The 17,500-nt window shown below is 38.9% G+C and overlaps 1 protein-coding gene across 2 annotated transcripts in view; it reads left to right on the top strand.

The window, feature by feature from the left end:
* The first annotated feature begins 515 nt into the window (after positions 1-515).
* LOC137978947 (uncharacterized) overlaps positions 516-17,500 on the top strand; it is a 31,657-nt gene continuing 14,672 nt past the window's right edge. Inside the window, exons 1-2 of one of the 2 annotated variants that reach the window (XM_068826074.1) lie at positions 516-648; positions 17,399-17,496. In XM_068826074.1, the coding sequence (XP_068682175.1) occupies positions 17,424-17,496 (73 nt within the window). In that variant the 5' untranslated portion in view covers positions 516-648; positions 17,399-17,423. Of the gene's footprint in view, positions 649-17,216; positions 17,312-17,398; positions 17,497-17,500 lie in introns of those variants that run through there. The other variant, XM_068826073.1, reaches the window with a different exon arrangement.

Raw genomic sequence — 17,500 nt, 5'->3', positions numbered from 1 at the left:
ACCTAGTTATTTTTAGCTTCACATCTGAAGGGTTTATTTACAATACAAGGAATATTTCTTGCTTAATGCCTGAATACAGTACAAGGAAAACTACTGAATATCCTATCTATATGTTTACTGTATGCGGGTTGGCCCATACAGTTTTGAGCAAGACTTCAAAAGCTGCCTTGCTGTCTTTCTTCTGGACTGGTACTGCTCCCAATGTCTGCCAACGTTTTGGGATCTCACAACGTCCCATTTCAGCACAGGTCGACTTAAAAATACAGTCAGGTAAAACTCCTGGCGGGGTGGGGGAGGGGGTCCTCCTCTGTATGCTACATTGGTAGCCCAAAGTGTATGATTTTTTGGCCGTTTTGGTCTTAAATAGAGTATGGTTTGTTCACTCAAGTCTTGAATTGGGTATGTTTTTTAGAAGAAGCTACTTCTGCATCATTTGGCGATAAGAACGTTCGTTTTTCTGGGAGTACCTCCCGCCCCCATGGGGTAAAACTATGGTAGACAGAAGCTTAATTGTTGTAAAATGAGACAGTGACTTAAGGTCAACGGGCTCCGAGAATCCCTGAAACCCTATAAAAGCTCGATCGAGTAGCAGCATCCCATCATTTCAAGATCATCGCCAGAGCAGATCATCCAACCTCAGCACTGAAGGTAAGGGTAGTCTGTACAATCTACACGACTAAGCATCAAATGAAAACGTCCGCATTTCAGAAGTACATCAATTTGTAAATCTTCCATGCCGAAATTCACGACGTGACTGAGAGATCTTCACAGGTCACGGTTGCCGAAATCCCTGAAGGCAAATTCATCAATATTGATCATTTCCGATTCTTCACATGAGATACAGCTCAGTTTTTGTATGATCCAGCTTTGGTATGTTTAAAACCAGTCCACTTAGCTTGTAAAGTCGAAATTGGCTTTAACAAAGCGCAAGCAACAAGGCTACGACCCTTGGAGGCGGTGTATCATGAGCCACGAAAGACGATTATTTGTAAAATTAACTACCAATAATAGCATAAATTCCCTTACAAAATTCATGCATAATTATTAAACTAACAATGTATGTACATTCTCAGAGCTTCCTTCTGAGGAAATTTTAAAGCAGGTTGTAACGTATTACGATGTCTCCACATAATATTTCCTATTTTGTCTCATACTACTTTTACTAAAAAGAGGTAAAATAACCGTGATGCACGAAAGGCACGCATTTTCACTGTAGATTTCTTTTGTGTTGCTTTTGCCTTTAGCAGCTCTTGGAGGGAACTGAATAACTTCATTAAAACAGCAAATTCTCAGTCGATTGAGTCATGTGAACTACTTATGATTTGACTCCGGAAATTAGGAAAATGACTGCAATGTTGTTGTGTTCCTCACTTTTGACCTTTGAACGCCACTTTATTACAACAGCAGCTCTGATAAATTTTCTGAGTAAATAAAAACAGGCGTAATAGGTATTTTTAATTAGTAAGTGTTTTCAGTTTAAGTTCGGCTTAGTTCCAGTAACCCAATTTCAGTGGACTGGCCTCATATTGAATGGTGTTAAATTCCTCAAGAGCTCCTCCCATTTTTATAGCAGTACTCGATTTCAGGACGGATCGAGATCGCAGCAATGTGATTGGCAGATATTGTTGGCGTTTTCAATTCTTTGTTGAGGATACAGATCATTAGGGTCTTCAAACAATATCCTATTGATTTTGAAAAAGTTTCATCTTCTTTGCTAAAGGCCGCGCAAGTGACACTAACAGGTGAAAACAGGTTTGTATTGTTTTTATCTCAGTAATACCAGTGTAAAAGAGTGAGCCTGTCAATCATTAGTTAATTTGATTGATGATTTCGCGTGCGTACACTATATATACCTTTTACTAACCGAGTTCAAGGTCGGAGCAGAGTTGGTCGGAGCGTGTGAGCATCGTACCATGAAACGCGTGATAGAATAAAATAATAAGGTCATCGTCGCGGCGTGGAAAAGGAAACTACTAGTTGAAATTGTCGAGGTTTAAGTTTAGCAGGCCGTATGACACGGCCCGAAAAATTGACCAATCACAGAGCGCGTACTAATTGACAAATTGACCAAAACCTTAGTGGAATGAAATGAACAAGAAACTATAGCCCCTTTTATGGCAGTGCTCAATTTCATGCAGTTTTTTATTTTTTATTGAGGATACATATCATTAAGGTCTTTAAACAATATCCTACTGATTTTGAAAAAGTCTCACCTTCTTTGCTAAGGGCCACGCAATTGACATTAACAGGTTTGTATACATATCATTAAGGTCTTCAAACAATATGCTATTGAAGTTCAAAATGTTTCACCTTCTTTGCTAAGTGCCGTGCAAAGCGATGTCAGTGTGAATTAAAAGATTGAGTCGCGCTAAAACAACACGTCACGAACTCTATTTCTCATGACGACAACACTTTACCATTATTAGGTCTGATTATTATTGCGACAACTGCCGAAACAACACCACAACTTTTTTATCAACTCATCCAGTTCACCGTTTATGTCAATTGAATGATCCTATTAATACACAAGACAGAACTTTGGTGAAGTGACTGACCGTAATTCTTAAATTTGTGTTGGTTATCGCGATCATTCTGCTACTGGGAGCAGAACAAACACATTTTACAACACATTTTACACAACTATGAGGAATAACGAACTCGCCTGTGATGGTGATCAAATTCGCCTACGTAGGCGAGTTCACCAGTAGGCGTAGGCGAGTTGGCGTAGGCGAGTTTGAACGTAGGCGAGTTGACCGGATACCGTTTACTTCTCTCAGTGGTGTCTTGGCTGCTGGTGAATGAACACGAACTACCTTCGATTTCCTCCACGATGGACTCGCTTTCTCCGGAGTATCGAGATCGCGTTTACCACTGCTTTTACTGGGAGTGCTTGCCGTTTTAGAAGTTCCATCTTTTACGAACTGGTACAACTGGCTCAGATTTCGAATTTTGCGACCACAAGGGTTGCACACTCGATCTGAAAATACTTGCGAGTCTTGTATCAACTCCAATCCTACTTGCCTACAAATATTGCCAAGAACGACGCCAAAACAATCTTTACGTTTTGAAGGCTTGAAAAGATTTTCCGACGACGAATGGCTTTGTTTGCCAGCGACATTTCCGAATTTAACTTTAAAAGAAATGCTGCAAAGCCTGCAGTTGTCACTAGGACTTTTTTCCGACATCTCAACATCGTCGCTCTGAATATTTGCAGAGTTGACAACACGTGTATTATTTGTTTTTGTCGGAAGTGGATTTTATCTTCCGGTACGGAATTACTTCATTTTCATTGGCTTACGATTCACTTCCGGAAAAGCGATCAAGCTACACTAATTGGGGGCGTTTTTAAATTTAACCGCCTCTGCGGGCAGGCGGTTTATTTTTCCCTCCCCGCCCCCCACCCCCTCCGACAGTCTGTCATTCTCGCCCCAATTCTCCCAGTCTGCAGCGAATCCAAAATGGCGGCAAAACACTCGAAAGATGGAAAGATGAAAACCACCAAAACCGCCTGCACTGTGCACTGCAGGCTATCGAACGCCTTGAATGCATCACATTGTTTACTGAAGTCGCATCTCAGTTGTCTGGCAATTTGCATTTATTTGTACTCAACTCTGAGCAGTCTTCAGGTAAAAAATATATTGGAAATGTGACAGCCAAGAAATATTTGAAAGAGAGCTTGTCGTCTATTTTTTGCTTCATTATTCAAGGAAAAGGTTCCTCATGGAAACGGTTTGATCCTGAAATTTATTTTGGTAATTTGACACGATCGAGTTTCTTGTCTTCACGCACGTATTGAAATAAGAAGAGGTTTTCGCTTCTAATAGAAAATATGTTGTTTGTTTCAAAAAAAATATTTCGCTGGAAAAGGTGGCCCTTATGAATTCATCATGTTTTGTAATATGCGAGCTTAACTGGATAGTTTTTATGGCAATAGTAAAGCATTTTCGTGAGTTTGTATTTATTTCACTTGATTTCCACTCTCAAAATTACCTCCAGAACCTACTTTTGCGCAGAATAAGCTTTTCGAATGATGTTCTTGTCTTCTGTGGTGATACTTGAAGATTCGGGAACATTTTGTGAAAAAATATTTAGGGTTATATATTTCTTTAACTTCCTGGTTAATCCAATTTATTGCGACGACTTTATACTTGTGCGAAGATTGTAAGTCACGCTTTTTTCGAATTTTGAGGGTAATGAAATTACATCATTTGCGTGACAATATATCCCTTTACTCTAACACAAAAACATTCAGATAGTAACAAGCAAATTTACTTTTTTCGTATTAAGTTATATTAACAAATAAACAAGTTAGTAATATGGAAATTTCCAGTTTATTCCTTGGTCTTTGCAATGTCCGTAAGGATATTGCCCAGCATTGAAAGGGCTTCCAAAGAAAATTTCTGCTGGGTTTCTCGACCTTTTTGCTCCATTTCCATCATTTTGGCCATAAACTGTTCGTCCTTTCCTTGGCTCTGTTTAAGGAAAGAGAGGGTGGCATTGGTCTCATCTTGTGCGCTACCTGTTGATGCGCCTTTCCCTTTTTTGCATTTGTTGTTGGGCTTAGCACATTTTGGTGCAGCCTTCTTTCTTTTGACCCCACTTGATGACTTGGATTGGAAAAATAATGATCTTAAAAAGGCAATATCGTCATCATCTGAATCGGAATTTGGTGACTGTGATCTTCGAATGTTGCTAGTTCTTGACGATGCCTCTGACCATACTTTTTTTGAAGCTTCAAATATCTGGTTATCCAAAGCACTTTTCTCCACTTCGTCTTGGTTCAAGGCGACATCGCTACTTTCAAGGACATGCTGTGGATCCGGTGATTCTCTTCCCCCAAGCACTTCATCCATATCATAAACGTTTTGGGGAATAAACTCTTTCGGATCACTCTGCTCATTAAAATCAGCGTCTTCATCTGGATCTCCACCCTTACCAAAGCCAGTAGAGCGCAGTTTGTCCTTGACCGTCTTGTATTGCAGCCGGCGTGCGAGGTGGCGGTGGAATAGTTCTCTGAAGTGGCACTTGATGAAAGGCCGGAGAATAGCGCACATGGAATCTTTGACCGTCGAATATGAAACTTTGCCTGTAGAAATATAAAATAAATCCTCGTTCAGTTATACAAGCTTATAACATGTGGCAAACATTAGAAACTGCGAGGCAAAATCGACGATTTAGCGGTAATTTTTAACGGGATATCAATCTCAACACAACCATTCTTGATGAAAATGTATAAGAAAAGAAAATTTAACAAAAACATAGGGATTTTTCAGCATCTTACCTGTTTATTTGGGATTCTTCACCGCTATCCATTTTCTTTCACTGGCTCACTGAACGCTTGAAAACGTGTCTCCAACATGTTGCGACACATTCTGCATTTCCCTTGGTTACTGTCAATTACTGAGCTAAACCATGCCTGATGAGGCGTTCAACTGTCGACAAACCTGGGTTGGCTTACTTTTGATTTTGCCGCCATTTACCGAGGTTTGCTACTGTGTTTACACGATTAAAAATTTCACCTCAGTAAAGTTGAAACAAAACCAAGGTAAACATTTCTCGTGAAAAAACGGGCTTAGTGTGTGCAATAAACGTTTGCTTAGTGCAACTGCAAGACATGCATGACATGCTGTTAGACGTCCGTCAGAGCAATTTGCAGTTAGTTTTTTGCAGACTAATAGTATTTATTTAAAGAAGAAACGAGGGAATATTACTCAACAGCGTGTTTTGTTTTCTTTAAACTGAATTTATTACCAAAGCTTAAAAACTAAAAGACCTCAAAATGGGACAGGGGACATTACAAAATAATTAAAGGTGTGAACGTGAAGGGCCTCTGCTAGCGTGACATGTGGGTGACCCTCAAATGGTCTTAATGACCCCCAAAATTAACTGGAACGCTGCAGTGCCTTCTGTTTTTGTGTAACGCGTACCACAGGCAATCCAATGTACGCTTTATGGAGCGTCTTGTTTGCTTTAAGGCATGCTATGTTATGCAAAAAGCCCATGATGCATTTTACTTCGCGTCATCGATGTAGGCCATTCACAGACTGAGACAGACAGACCGACAGACAGACAGACAGACAGACAGATAAACGGCCGTCATTTATACTCCGACGTGGCAAGGGTTTCAGTTGGGTTTTAAAAACAGCTCGTGGAGTTATGTAAGAAATAAATGGAAACATGTATGAATGCCAGACCTGAAAAGGTATTTACAACTCGCTAGAATAAAAGCGCTATAAAGGCCAAAAAAACAGTTACAACTCCTAAAAATAAGCTAATTGACGGAAACATATATCTGATATGGAACAAATGCCACACAAGATCACAAGATCCCCATTTTGCTCATTTGCGTTTTATTCTCGAGTGGATTATGTGCAGATAAAAAAGAGGCCCGCGGCAGATGACTGCAGTCGACGAGGAAACCTACTCTGCTCTTATTTCTTTAACAAAGGGAAAATTTGCCGTGCCAGTGAAGGATCGATCCAGAGCACAGAAAGCGGCGTGCATTCGTTTCTGGCGACACACCTCTAAATTCAAAGTCCGCAAAGTTGATAGATTCAACAAGCTCTCTTTTCAAGAGAAGGAACTACTAAAGATGAGGGAACTAAGTGCCCTTGTTAAAAAGGAGCGGGGTCAAGAAAACTAAGATATCGGCTTATCTAGCGTTTCTAGGGTGTGAGTGAGAGGAAAATCCAAGAGATCTTGTCGAAAAGCCACCTCAACCGGAGAATGAACGCAAGATTCCAAAACAAAGCAATAATTCGACCTATTCGAGCTAAAGCAGTCCAGGTGAGAGATACGTTAAAATACTGACAGCATTTAGTTTATGTGGGTAGTTCAATTGAGCAGGGTCAACAAGGGAAGTGGCTTATCGATATCAAAACCTTTATCCGGCTTTTGTCGCAAAAAGCGACTTCGGGCATTTCCTTTTCCTCCTTTATGGGGTGCTCGTTTATTGCAGTCCTGGACCACTCCCCCCTCCCCCCCCCCCCTCCCCCTTACCAAATCAATGTAAAATATAGTTGAAACCACACCCAGAGATGAGGTAGGGAAACAAGATCCTTTATGAGGAAAGAGCACTAACTGATAACACTCGAACCATGCAACTTACAGTCGAAAACCTAACGTGCTCATTATATACTGAACCAATTACCTCCAGCCACTGGACTAGGGAGGGGAGGGCATTATTCAACGCCTATGGATTTGCCTCTACAGTGCTGATTTTATGTGATATCAGAGAAGGCCAAAGTGAGGGCAACTTAAAGTAATCGAACATTAATGTGAGCATTGCTAAGTACATGGAAAATGTGTTCTTTGTGTCTTCGGGTCGCGAATTAGAAAGGGAATGTTCAGTGAAGGTGATTTCAGTTTTCTCTCTGCGACTATGCATAACTAGACAAAATTACACTATGTAGACCAGTCGCATTCGTGGTTTATGGTCACTCGTGATGATGTTTTGAAAGTTCTCAAAATTGCACGAGCCGAGCCAATTTGAGAACTTTCAAAACATCACGAGTGACCATAAATCACAAAATGCACGAGCAGGAACATACGATTTTTTATTTATTATATTCTCTTCCAAATGGTCTGGATAGCACAAGTGTTACTAATATTTTAAAAAATACAACCACACTTTTGAATTTTCGGAACGTGTTTCGATGTTTCAAACATCATCTTCAGCCATAGTGAGTGTAACATTAAAATTTTTACAAGATAATTCGTATATATGTATAACTATCAACACAATGATTCTTTGTAGGTTTAAATGTTCGTTACAAGTACGTAAAATTCAAACGAACCAACAATATTATAGAGAACACAACTGACATAACGGTAAAAGTTTAAAAGTGTAATGCTAAACTGACATGATCAACTTGTTTGTTAAGTTCGGGTTTCAACCGCTCAATATGGAAGCTCTCCTTGATTTTGAGTTGATAGAAAGAAGTAGCATTATCAATAACTTTGAAGCAAGAAACATCACAATTATCATGACAATATTTAGAAAAACTAAGATGCTTGAAAATATGAGAATTTTTGTCCCGGAAAAGGTGCTCATTTACACGTGTGTAGAAATGCCTGTTGGTTTCACCAACGTAGCGAGCACCACAGCCCGCACAAGTAAATTTGTATACAACACGTGATTTGAGAGAATCCGGAATGAAATCCGTTGGACTAAAAATGTTGCACAGTTTGAATGGAGAGAAAATTACTTTAACATTTAAATCCTTGCAATACGTGTTGATAATTGATGAAATTTTCTACAATGGAAACAGAAACAGATGGCAAATTGCCTCTCTTAGATGTATTATTATCCAAGCAGAGATCAAGTAACAATGAATGTTCTTGTATCACTTCTGTTTTTCGAAAAAAGACTTACACTGGTCTACTTACAAATTATTTCAGTTTTACTCCCTTTCAGTACAAATTAGGGTTAATTAAAACTCTCATCGACAGGGCATATAAAATTAACAACACTACTCAGGGTTTTCAAAACGATATCAATACTCTAACTACTATTTTGAAACGTAATATGTTTCCCAGTTGGCTAATTGACAAGTCCGTTCAAGGTTATCTTAGAAATGTTACTACAAAAGAAGACCCTAAACATGATGTATCCAACTACCATTTTTACAAACTATTCATCTTATACCAGAAAGAAAATTTCATCTATTATCAACAAGTATTGCAAGGATTTAAATGTTAAAGTATTTTTCTCTCCATTCAAACTGTGCAACATTTTTAGTCCAAAGGATTTCATTCCGGATTCTCTCAAATCACGTGTTGTATACAAACTTACTTGTGCGGGCTGTGGTGCTCGCTACGTTGGTGAAACCAACAGGCATTTCTACACACGTGTAAATGAGCACCTTTTCCGGGACAAAAATTCTCATATTTTCAAGCATCTTAGTTTTTCTAAATATTGTCATGATAATTGTGATGTTTCTTGCTTCAAAGTTATTGATAATGCTACTTCTTTCTATCAACTCAAAATCAAGGAGAGCTTCCATATTGAGCGGTTGAAACCCGAACTTAACAAACAAGTTGATCATGTCAGTTTAGCATTACACTTTTAAACTTTTACCGTTATGTCAGTTGTGTTCTCTATAATATTGTTGGTTCGTTTGAATTTTACGGACTTGTAACGAACATTTAATCTACAAAGAATCATTGTATTGATAGTTATACATATATACGAATTATCTTGTAAAAATTTTAATGTTACACTCACTATGGCTGAAGATGATGTTTGAAACATCGAAACATGTTCCGAAAATTCAAAAGTGTGGTTGTATTTCTTAAATTATTATATTCTCAACAAAATTACTCAAACGTGCTACTTTGTTCGTGCTCGTATTCTTCCAGTTTTGGGTTTAGTTTTCTTTCAGTCGCCCATGTTTGCCAGACATTCAACCAGGTCTGTGTAGCTTTCAACGTGTTTTTGTTTTTTTGCGTTTTCTTTAAGTTGCTCAACGATGTTTTGGTTTGACAAAGCAAACCGACTGTCAGCCTTTTTTTTTCACTTTGGTGTTCAAATTTGGCGCTTCCCCGGTGTTTCCATAGCAAATTCCGTATTGCACTCTATAACTTGGATTGCACTCTATAACCTATAGATCGTTTTCACTGTCACGCAATAAAAAAATAAATCGAAAACCATCCAGTGGAAAAAGTCAAGAATTCGTGATATTGTAGAAGATAAATGAAGAAGACACTTCTCCAAGTTTTAGGCCTGTGCGTTTCCCCAAACTTCAGATATTCGTCGAAACGTTTCGCAGAAATTTACAGAGCCCAGTATGAAAACGCCATGTTGGCGTACATCTGTGGTGCACCAATATGGCGGCCGGAAAATAGTGTCAATATCTGTTACTTACTTTGGCTATTTAGGCGAGTGATCATCTGTACCGAACAAACAGCTATTTACCTCAGCACTTTTCCTAATGCTTTAAATTCTAAAAAGGCTCAAAACCATGAGATGAATATTTCTCAACAAACTCGATCGTCGCCTCGTGTCACGCACCGATGATAACTCAGAAATTCAAAATTCTCTGGTTTCCAAACGAAGCACGCTATTGAGCTTTAAAATTGCAAATGGATACAAACTTACTGCCTCTTATACCTGCTGAGGATAAAAACTTTCGTGGCTCTTTAGTTTTGGATTTTAGAAAATGATGACGTCACGTGAAAACGATCCATTTATGCATTCGCCATTGGGCAATGTTGTTGAGTATATATTATATTATATTATGTTATGTTATGTTATGTTATGTTATATTGGGCTACTCATGTGTTTGTTGGACCGTGACTAAATATCGTGAAAGGAAGAAGTGGTCCTCGCTTTTATCTAGCCTGCGAATACGTTTGCGCTCACAGCCTATCATTTATCTAGATAATTGTCTATCAAAGACACCTTTTAAATTCAGGTTGCTTCAATGGGATTTGAACCTATGGACTCTGAAAAATCGCAGAGGTCATGGGCTCGAATCCCGTTGAAACTGGAAAACTGAAACTGATCCATTAAAAAATTAAAGTACTAGGAACTAGTGCTTATTCAGTCAAAGATGCTTTCAAATCTCACTTTGTCGAAGGTGACGAGTCTATTATCACCTTTGAACAAGAATTGAATCGTACAGGGTATCGTGTACCCTGGGTGCCAGAGGAATTTTTTCAAAGCAAACAATGACCGAAGTCCGAGGTCGTTACTTTACCTTCGACACGCGTAGAATTGTTTCGGACCTTACAAAAAAAATTCCTCCGGCAACCAGGGTAGGTATCGTGTAGAATGTATTAGATTCCAGATACTTCTCAGCCGGAATGCAATATACCTGGTCAGAGGTATAATTAGTAATGTGCGAAAACAATCTATGCATTTTAGTCGACGCGACACTGGTGCGACGGATAAACTGATGATGCTTTAAAGATATCATAATTTTATCCGTCTTCTTAAGACAGATAAAGCGTCTAGGACGAATATGACAGACGAATTGAACTCGTTTTAGACGACGCTCTACCGTCGAATTTATTTTAAAGTAGGATCTGGAATTAAATTCGTCTGAATTAAATTCGACGATAGCGCGACGTATAACCTAGGTTTTATTTGTGGCTTCAACACCTCTCTCAAAGTTGGCCGCTTCGAGAAATACAAAGAGAGAAAAAGACTATTGACACTGTCTCACTTTTCAATATCTGTGTACAAGTAAAATACCTACCAGCGTAACTGACACACCCAGGTCCCATTTGTTCAAAGGCCGGATACCTTTATCCCGCGGATAAGTCACTATCCGTCAGTTTCAGTCTCTCAAATATTTCAGTATTTGCCCTCGTGACCGTGAATATAGGTCATCTAGTTAAAAGGCGTGTGAGAAAATCTTGGCCAATGTTTACCATGAAGTATATTTTATACTCTGGATAGTGACTTATCCACTGGATAAAGTTATCCGGCGTTTGAACAACTGGGGTCAGAGATCGACACACGCGCTAACACTTGGGTGTGAATCAGAACACGTCGCATGTAACGATGTGACTGCGGAAAAAATTCATGCTGATTGGTAAATCACATTTGAATATGTTTGTCCCAATGGAAGAGATACTTGTTTCGCTCTAATTTTTCATTAGTTATGTGTACCAAACACTGAAACAAATTTGTTTTTTTCGACGTACAATTATTTTATTTATTATTCTCAGATTGAACTTTAATATTAATAACGCCATCTCGACCGCGACTATTGAATATGCATGATTTAATAATATGTATCTTAAGTCTGAAATTACATACACATTGCATCCAGTTTGAGAACAAAGTCAAATGCCCCTAAATTGCCCCTTTCTTTTATTTTCTGCGCCCTTTTCCGGGATATGTGAATTTTAGATCTCAAATACTTCCGATGGTGTTGGTTCTAACGTTCGTACGTTTTTGGTGCCAATGGGAAAATGTTGACATGGGACCTTTGACGACAGAATGCGTGAAGTGATTCCATAATCGCTTTTGTTCAGTCGTTGTGATTGTCTAGCTCGGGTGTAGTCAACATTCATTATAAAAGGGGAAACCGGAGATATCTCTCCGTTTGAGTGGTCCAAGAAGGTCCCTTACACCCTTTTGTAAATCTCGGTCACGCAAAAATATTTCGCCTTTTCACGCGTCACGAATAATATTCAAAATTCTTTCACGTTCACGCGAAATTCGAGACGATCACGTTTCACGTAAAAATAAAAATGAAATACACGCATTAATATTTTCACTTTTTGTAACCTTTCTATAAAGGTTTTTATCCTCCGAGTTTGACTCTTCGATCGAGTGGTCATCTAAATCGCAGGTCTGTCTGACTTGCAGAGATTCCAAACCCTTTTGAGTTTTGAAGGAAATTAGGGAGTACTTTTTAGCGCCGAAGGCTCGAGCCTGTAGGAGGGGTCCGGGGGTAACCCCCTCCCCCAGGAAAGTTTGCAAATTCAGTTTCTCTCAAGTGGCATTTCCTGCATTTTGACACCATTTTTGTGATATTCTATAAGCTCTTTATTCTTATGACTGAGTAAGACTGCGGGCCTTACGAGTCTGCTCAACACAGGGTATTCAATGGGAAGACTGGGCGAGACATTATAGGATACTCCTGAGGATACGTATTAAACGTTTTACACTCAGATCGCAAAAAGTACTTAAGATAAGAATTTTTTCCTTGTTTTCAGAATTTCATTACAAATCGGGAGAATCTGATAATAATCGGGAAAGCGGGAGGAAACACATCAAATCGGGAGGGTTGGAATCTCTGGACTTATCCTTGTTTGATGGAGCCACATTTCGACTTCTAACTAATGCGACCCTTTACTACTTCTAGTCTTTTCTAGAGTAAGAAAAATAATCTAAGATTTGTGTTTGCACGCCTCGGTTCGCCTTCGTGCGCTGTAGATGACTGCTTTTCTACTGAAAATTCGATTGTTAGTTTCCTGAGGTCTCCTGGGTCAATGGACTGTCGTTGAATTCACCGAAACATATTATTTGTGGTATAAGTTGTTTTCCTTGTTTCCTGCACCAGTCACGCACGGTTAGTCCGTTGTATTAATGAATGTAGCGTCTGTGCACGAAAGCCAAAATATTGGTCAATATTTCGACTATTTCCGCTCTAATAACACTAGTTGGTTCAATTCACCTCTCTCATTTGAAGCCGGTTCACTTCAAACCAGCTCTACGTCAGAGTACGTGTTTCCAGTCTTTCTGAGGTTGTCTGTCGGCATACGCGACAAAAAGTTGCCCAATGTCTTATCTCATTTGTTCAAAAACCATTGGTGGTCTATTTTATGACTTTTATCGATCCAAATGAAATCCATGTCCTGTCAAAAGTTAATAAAAGCCGTTCGAAAACAATACGTACATTTTTAAAACAATAAAATGGCTGTAAATTCATCACGCAAAACACAGAGGTTCACGAATCACGTTTAATTCAAATCTTCATTCAGGGGTCACGTTTGATTAAAAAAATTCGTTCACGTGGACATGAAAAGATCTTACCATCTTTAATCACGAATCACCAATAAAAAAAACTTTAAATCACGATTCACGAGAAAATATATCGCCCCATTACGCTTCACGTAAAAAGTATAGGGCACCCTCGTCCAAGGAAAACTATTCTCATAAGGTAGGTTTTGCCCCGCACATCCCAGCAAGCTGTTAAATTATGTTAGGGGAAGTGGATGGGGAATTAGCATCAAAACCATGGTTCAGTGCTAAAATTGCCACTGCTTCAACTTTTGTAATATAATTCTAATTTCATTTAATAGTTGCATCACCAGTTGTAAATAGGACACAAGCTATGCGCTTCGTTTCCATTTGAAATTAAGATCCTCACTGTTTTTTTAAGTAGTCAGTGTTGTTTAATTGCCAAATATTGATTATTTGCAATGGACTTTGACAGCAAACTAAGCTTCCTTGCTTTGGTGTTGTGTCCCATGTACGGTACGAAGAGCGTTGCGAATGCTTTATTACAACATTTTACCTTATCACATGTGGCACAAGAAGCACTCTTTTGAAATAGCAATGAAATTTGCTAATTTTGCTGGAATTTGGAATTTCAACTGTTGATGCCGACCACGTAAAAAGTAACCCAAAAGGGAGATTATTATTTTATCCGTTTATACTCGTCAATAATTTTTTTTTTTCAGAGAGGCCTGCTGGAAAGTTATCTCTATTGTGTGCTCGGTGATATTTTGAGAAAGTGTTACTTGTCATGCAAGTTACTCTATGACACCGAAGTATTATTTAGGTTTTAAAGCAAACAGTGTGCATTTGTCCTTGACACATTTTTTTTCAACACAAAGTGGGAATAGCGGCCAGAACGCACAGATCACCAAATACTCCGCTTAATGGTGTATACAAAACAATATGGCCGCTATTCATGAGGGTAAAAAAGGTTTTAGTTTGAAGTGTTTCATGATAAGATCACTTGGATCACGATGCATCAAAGGAACCACACTGGGAAAGAATTTCTCAGTTCTTTTGATGCTCCATGATCCAAATGATCTTGGATCAGTGATCCTTTTTCGGGTCGTCCCAAAGGAATGCACCCTCAGTAATTTAAAGTGCTATCTTTATTCCCATGTATTCCTCGTGAGCGTTAGCCCTAGTTATGGAAATGGCCCCAAGCAAGGACCAGGGCTCAATTCCCACCATTGCCAGAGTTTTCCTTTGTCCTTTTGTGGGCCTATTTCCGTTACAAGAACCAATTGTCACATGAATTACATGGGGATAAAGATAGCACTTAATTCGGCAGGTCTAAAAAACAGATCAGTGTACATGTCACTGTGTTACAAACAAATAAACAACAACAAATGTGTCTCCTAACCCTAGTCACTCCAAAGATGTTGTTTCAGTTCTTGGGCAAACTTTTGGCTTAAATTGTTCATCCGTGAAGCAGGGACTTCTCGACATGACCTGTTGAATGTGACCCGTGTTTTAGACCTCCTTACTAATTTCGGCATAAAAATTAAGCTTTTTGATATTTCTTTGGAAAAAACCTACCTTCTCTCATTTACTTGTACAAAGCCAAAAAAGGTTGCGATCGCGGCTAAGTTTTTGGATTAAAGGGTATCTTAGGAAAACCATAAATTCCTCTAGAAATTCAACTTTATTTTCATGCAAACGTTTTCTTTCGTTGTGGAAATAATAGTGATAATAATAAGTTTATTTAGCCGATGAAAATAATTGGGGACACCTACGAAATTAACTCAAATCATTTAACAACGAGATGCTTCCGTGAAGCATACACTGGGTTGCCTGTGGCACGTGTTACAGAAAATCAGAAGGCACTGAATTGTGTGGTATTGAAATACAGCATTCCAGTCTCCGAAGAATAACAAATAAAAGAGAAGCGTGAAACATTGGCTTCTGGGCTGACATGTTGATAATTTTCAAGTTCCCTTACGACTTCTTCTCACCACAGGTGTGCCCTCTGAGCATCTGACAGCTTTATAATAGTAAAGTTCACTCAAGTTTATCCCCCCTGTCCGGCAGGGTTAGTGTCAGGATGGGAGACCAAAAGAATAAACCCCTCATAAAACAGAAGCATCTGACCGAAAATACTATTAACGCTAACAAATGCGAACTTAGCAAGGTACAGATTTTGTTAGCTTGCTTTATGCAAAACAAATATTGATGCAAAAGCAAATAACTCTTGATACACAGTTTTTAGAAAGAGCAGAAGGAAGTTTCCGGGAAGGTCGATCGAGAATAAAATATTTACGACATGAAAACAACATTAATTTTGAACCGTGAACATAGAAAAAAAAAGTTACGATCAGTGACAAACATTTTGGGAGATTTTTGCCACGTTCAAATAAATCGCAAAATCGAAAGTGACATGCCGGAATTCAGCGGGCGCCGTGATTAAGTTACCGCGGCATGTTTACTCGCCAAACAGTGAAGTATCTGTGTCAAATGATGGCAAGATATCGGGTTTTTGTAAGTTTCTTTTTCTGTCAAGTGTTATAAAGTCTGACAATGAAATGAGCGAAGTCAAAACAAAGATCACAATCGCCCAACTCTTGTTTATGCAAAGTCAAAATATACTCTCCAAGACGCGTACGACGTTATTTATCACCAGGTAATTCCATCATTTTGGAAATAGCAGCTACTTTATTATTCATCTGCGTCACAAGTTTTCACTGATTTTGGGGCTCATTTTGTTGAAACTCAAGCATGCTTCCAACAGGCCTGTGAACCCTTCCTGCTTACAGAGCAATACTAAAAAACTTCTCCCATATAACATTTCAACCTTAAGCTCGAAAATTGAATACACAACATGATATTACCCCGTAATATCCAACCCAGTAATTATTGGATGAGATTGAGTATGATAGCGGTAATTATTAAGGCCAAAGTTTGTGTTATCTGCCGAAGCCGAAGGCCGATCTGGCGTACAACACAAACTGCGGCCTTGATAATTTATCGTTATCATGCGAAAACCGAAACCAATAATTGTTTTATTATGCATATTCCAGAGCTGCACTTGTAACGACAAGAGAACTGACTCATCCATTTCTTTGGATGAGCGGAAACTTAAAGAATGTTTCTGTGGTTGGCAGAGTCTTCTTCCTCTTCTCTGCTAGTTAGTGTGTTAGGTGACGTCAATTCTACATATGTAAAATCTGTTGTCTGTGGGTATGACGTAAGAGAAGCAGAGCAAGCAAGAATTACCTGCGTGCTTATAGCCAATCAAAATCGAGTTGATGACACCAATTTATGATAATAACAATTACTGGGCGAAGTTGACCAAAATATCGTGATTTCTCAGTGGCAAGCAGAAGAGTTATTTGCCGAAGCCGAAGGTTGAGGCAAATAATTGATCTGCGATACACTGACAAATCATGATATTTTGCGATAACCGAGTTCAACAATTATTTTATCATTTGTCATGCCTTTGATTTTTACAATTCCCAACAATTAAATCACTTTCTGAAAGCTCAGGAATGCGAAGTGCCATTTTTACACAAGGGTGTGGTTTCAATTACGCATGAGCAAGATAATATTTGCAGCAAAACACTTATTTGTAGGCAGTTATTTGCGGGTCATGTGGTAGGCTCTCGGCAAATGAAAAGGACGGAAAAATACATCGAATGATAAAATCAAATATTGGTTTTTGTGGAGAGGGGAAAACCGGAATACCCGAAAAAAAAAAAACCCTTGGAGCAGAGAAGAGAAACAACAAACTTCAACCTACATATGACGCTGAGTGTGGGAATCGAACCCGAGCCACATGGTGGGAGCCGAGTGTTCTCACCACTGCGCCAACCCTGCTAATGGCCGATGGACATGTGGCTACGTGAAAACAAAACTGTATTTCATTTTATTCCTGATTAATTAATAACTTGTATTTTTTTGCATGTGATATGATGGATATCCTCTCTGCTATTACATTTGTAGGAGACCGTTTGGTGCGCGTGATCTGATGAACACAATGGTTGAACTGAAGTTTCTCAGAATTTCCCTTGGCTTAGTTGTCTTAATATCGTTCCTCATGCGTAA

The sequence above is a fragment of the Montipora foliosa genome, chromosome 12 (assembly GCF_036669935.1).
Source record: "Montipora foliosa isolate CH-2021 chromosome 12, ASM3666993v2, whole genome shotgun sequence".
In the NCBI taxonomy this organism is placed as follows: Eukaryota; Metazoa; Cnidaria; class Anthozoa; order Scleractinia; family Acroporidae; genus Montipora; species Montipora foliosa.
Note: the sequence above shows the minus strand (reverse complement) of the source record. Positions and strands in the feature narration are given on the sequence as shown.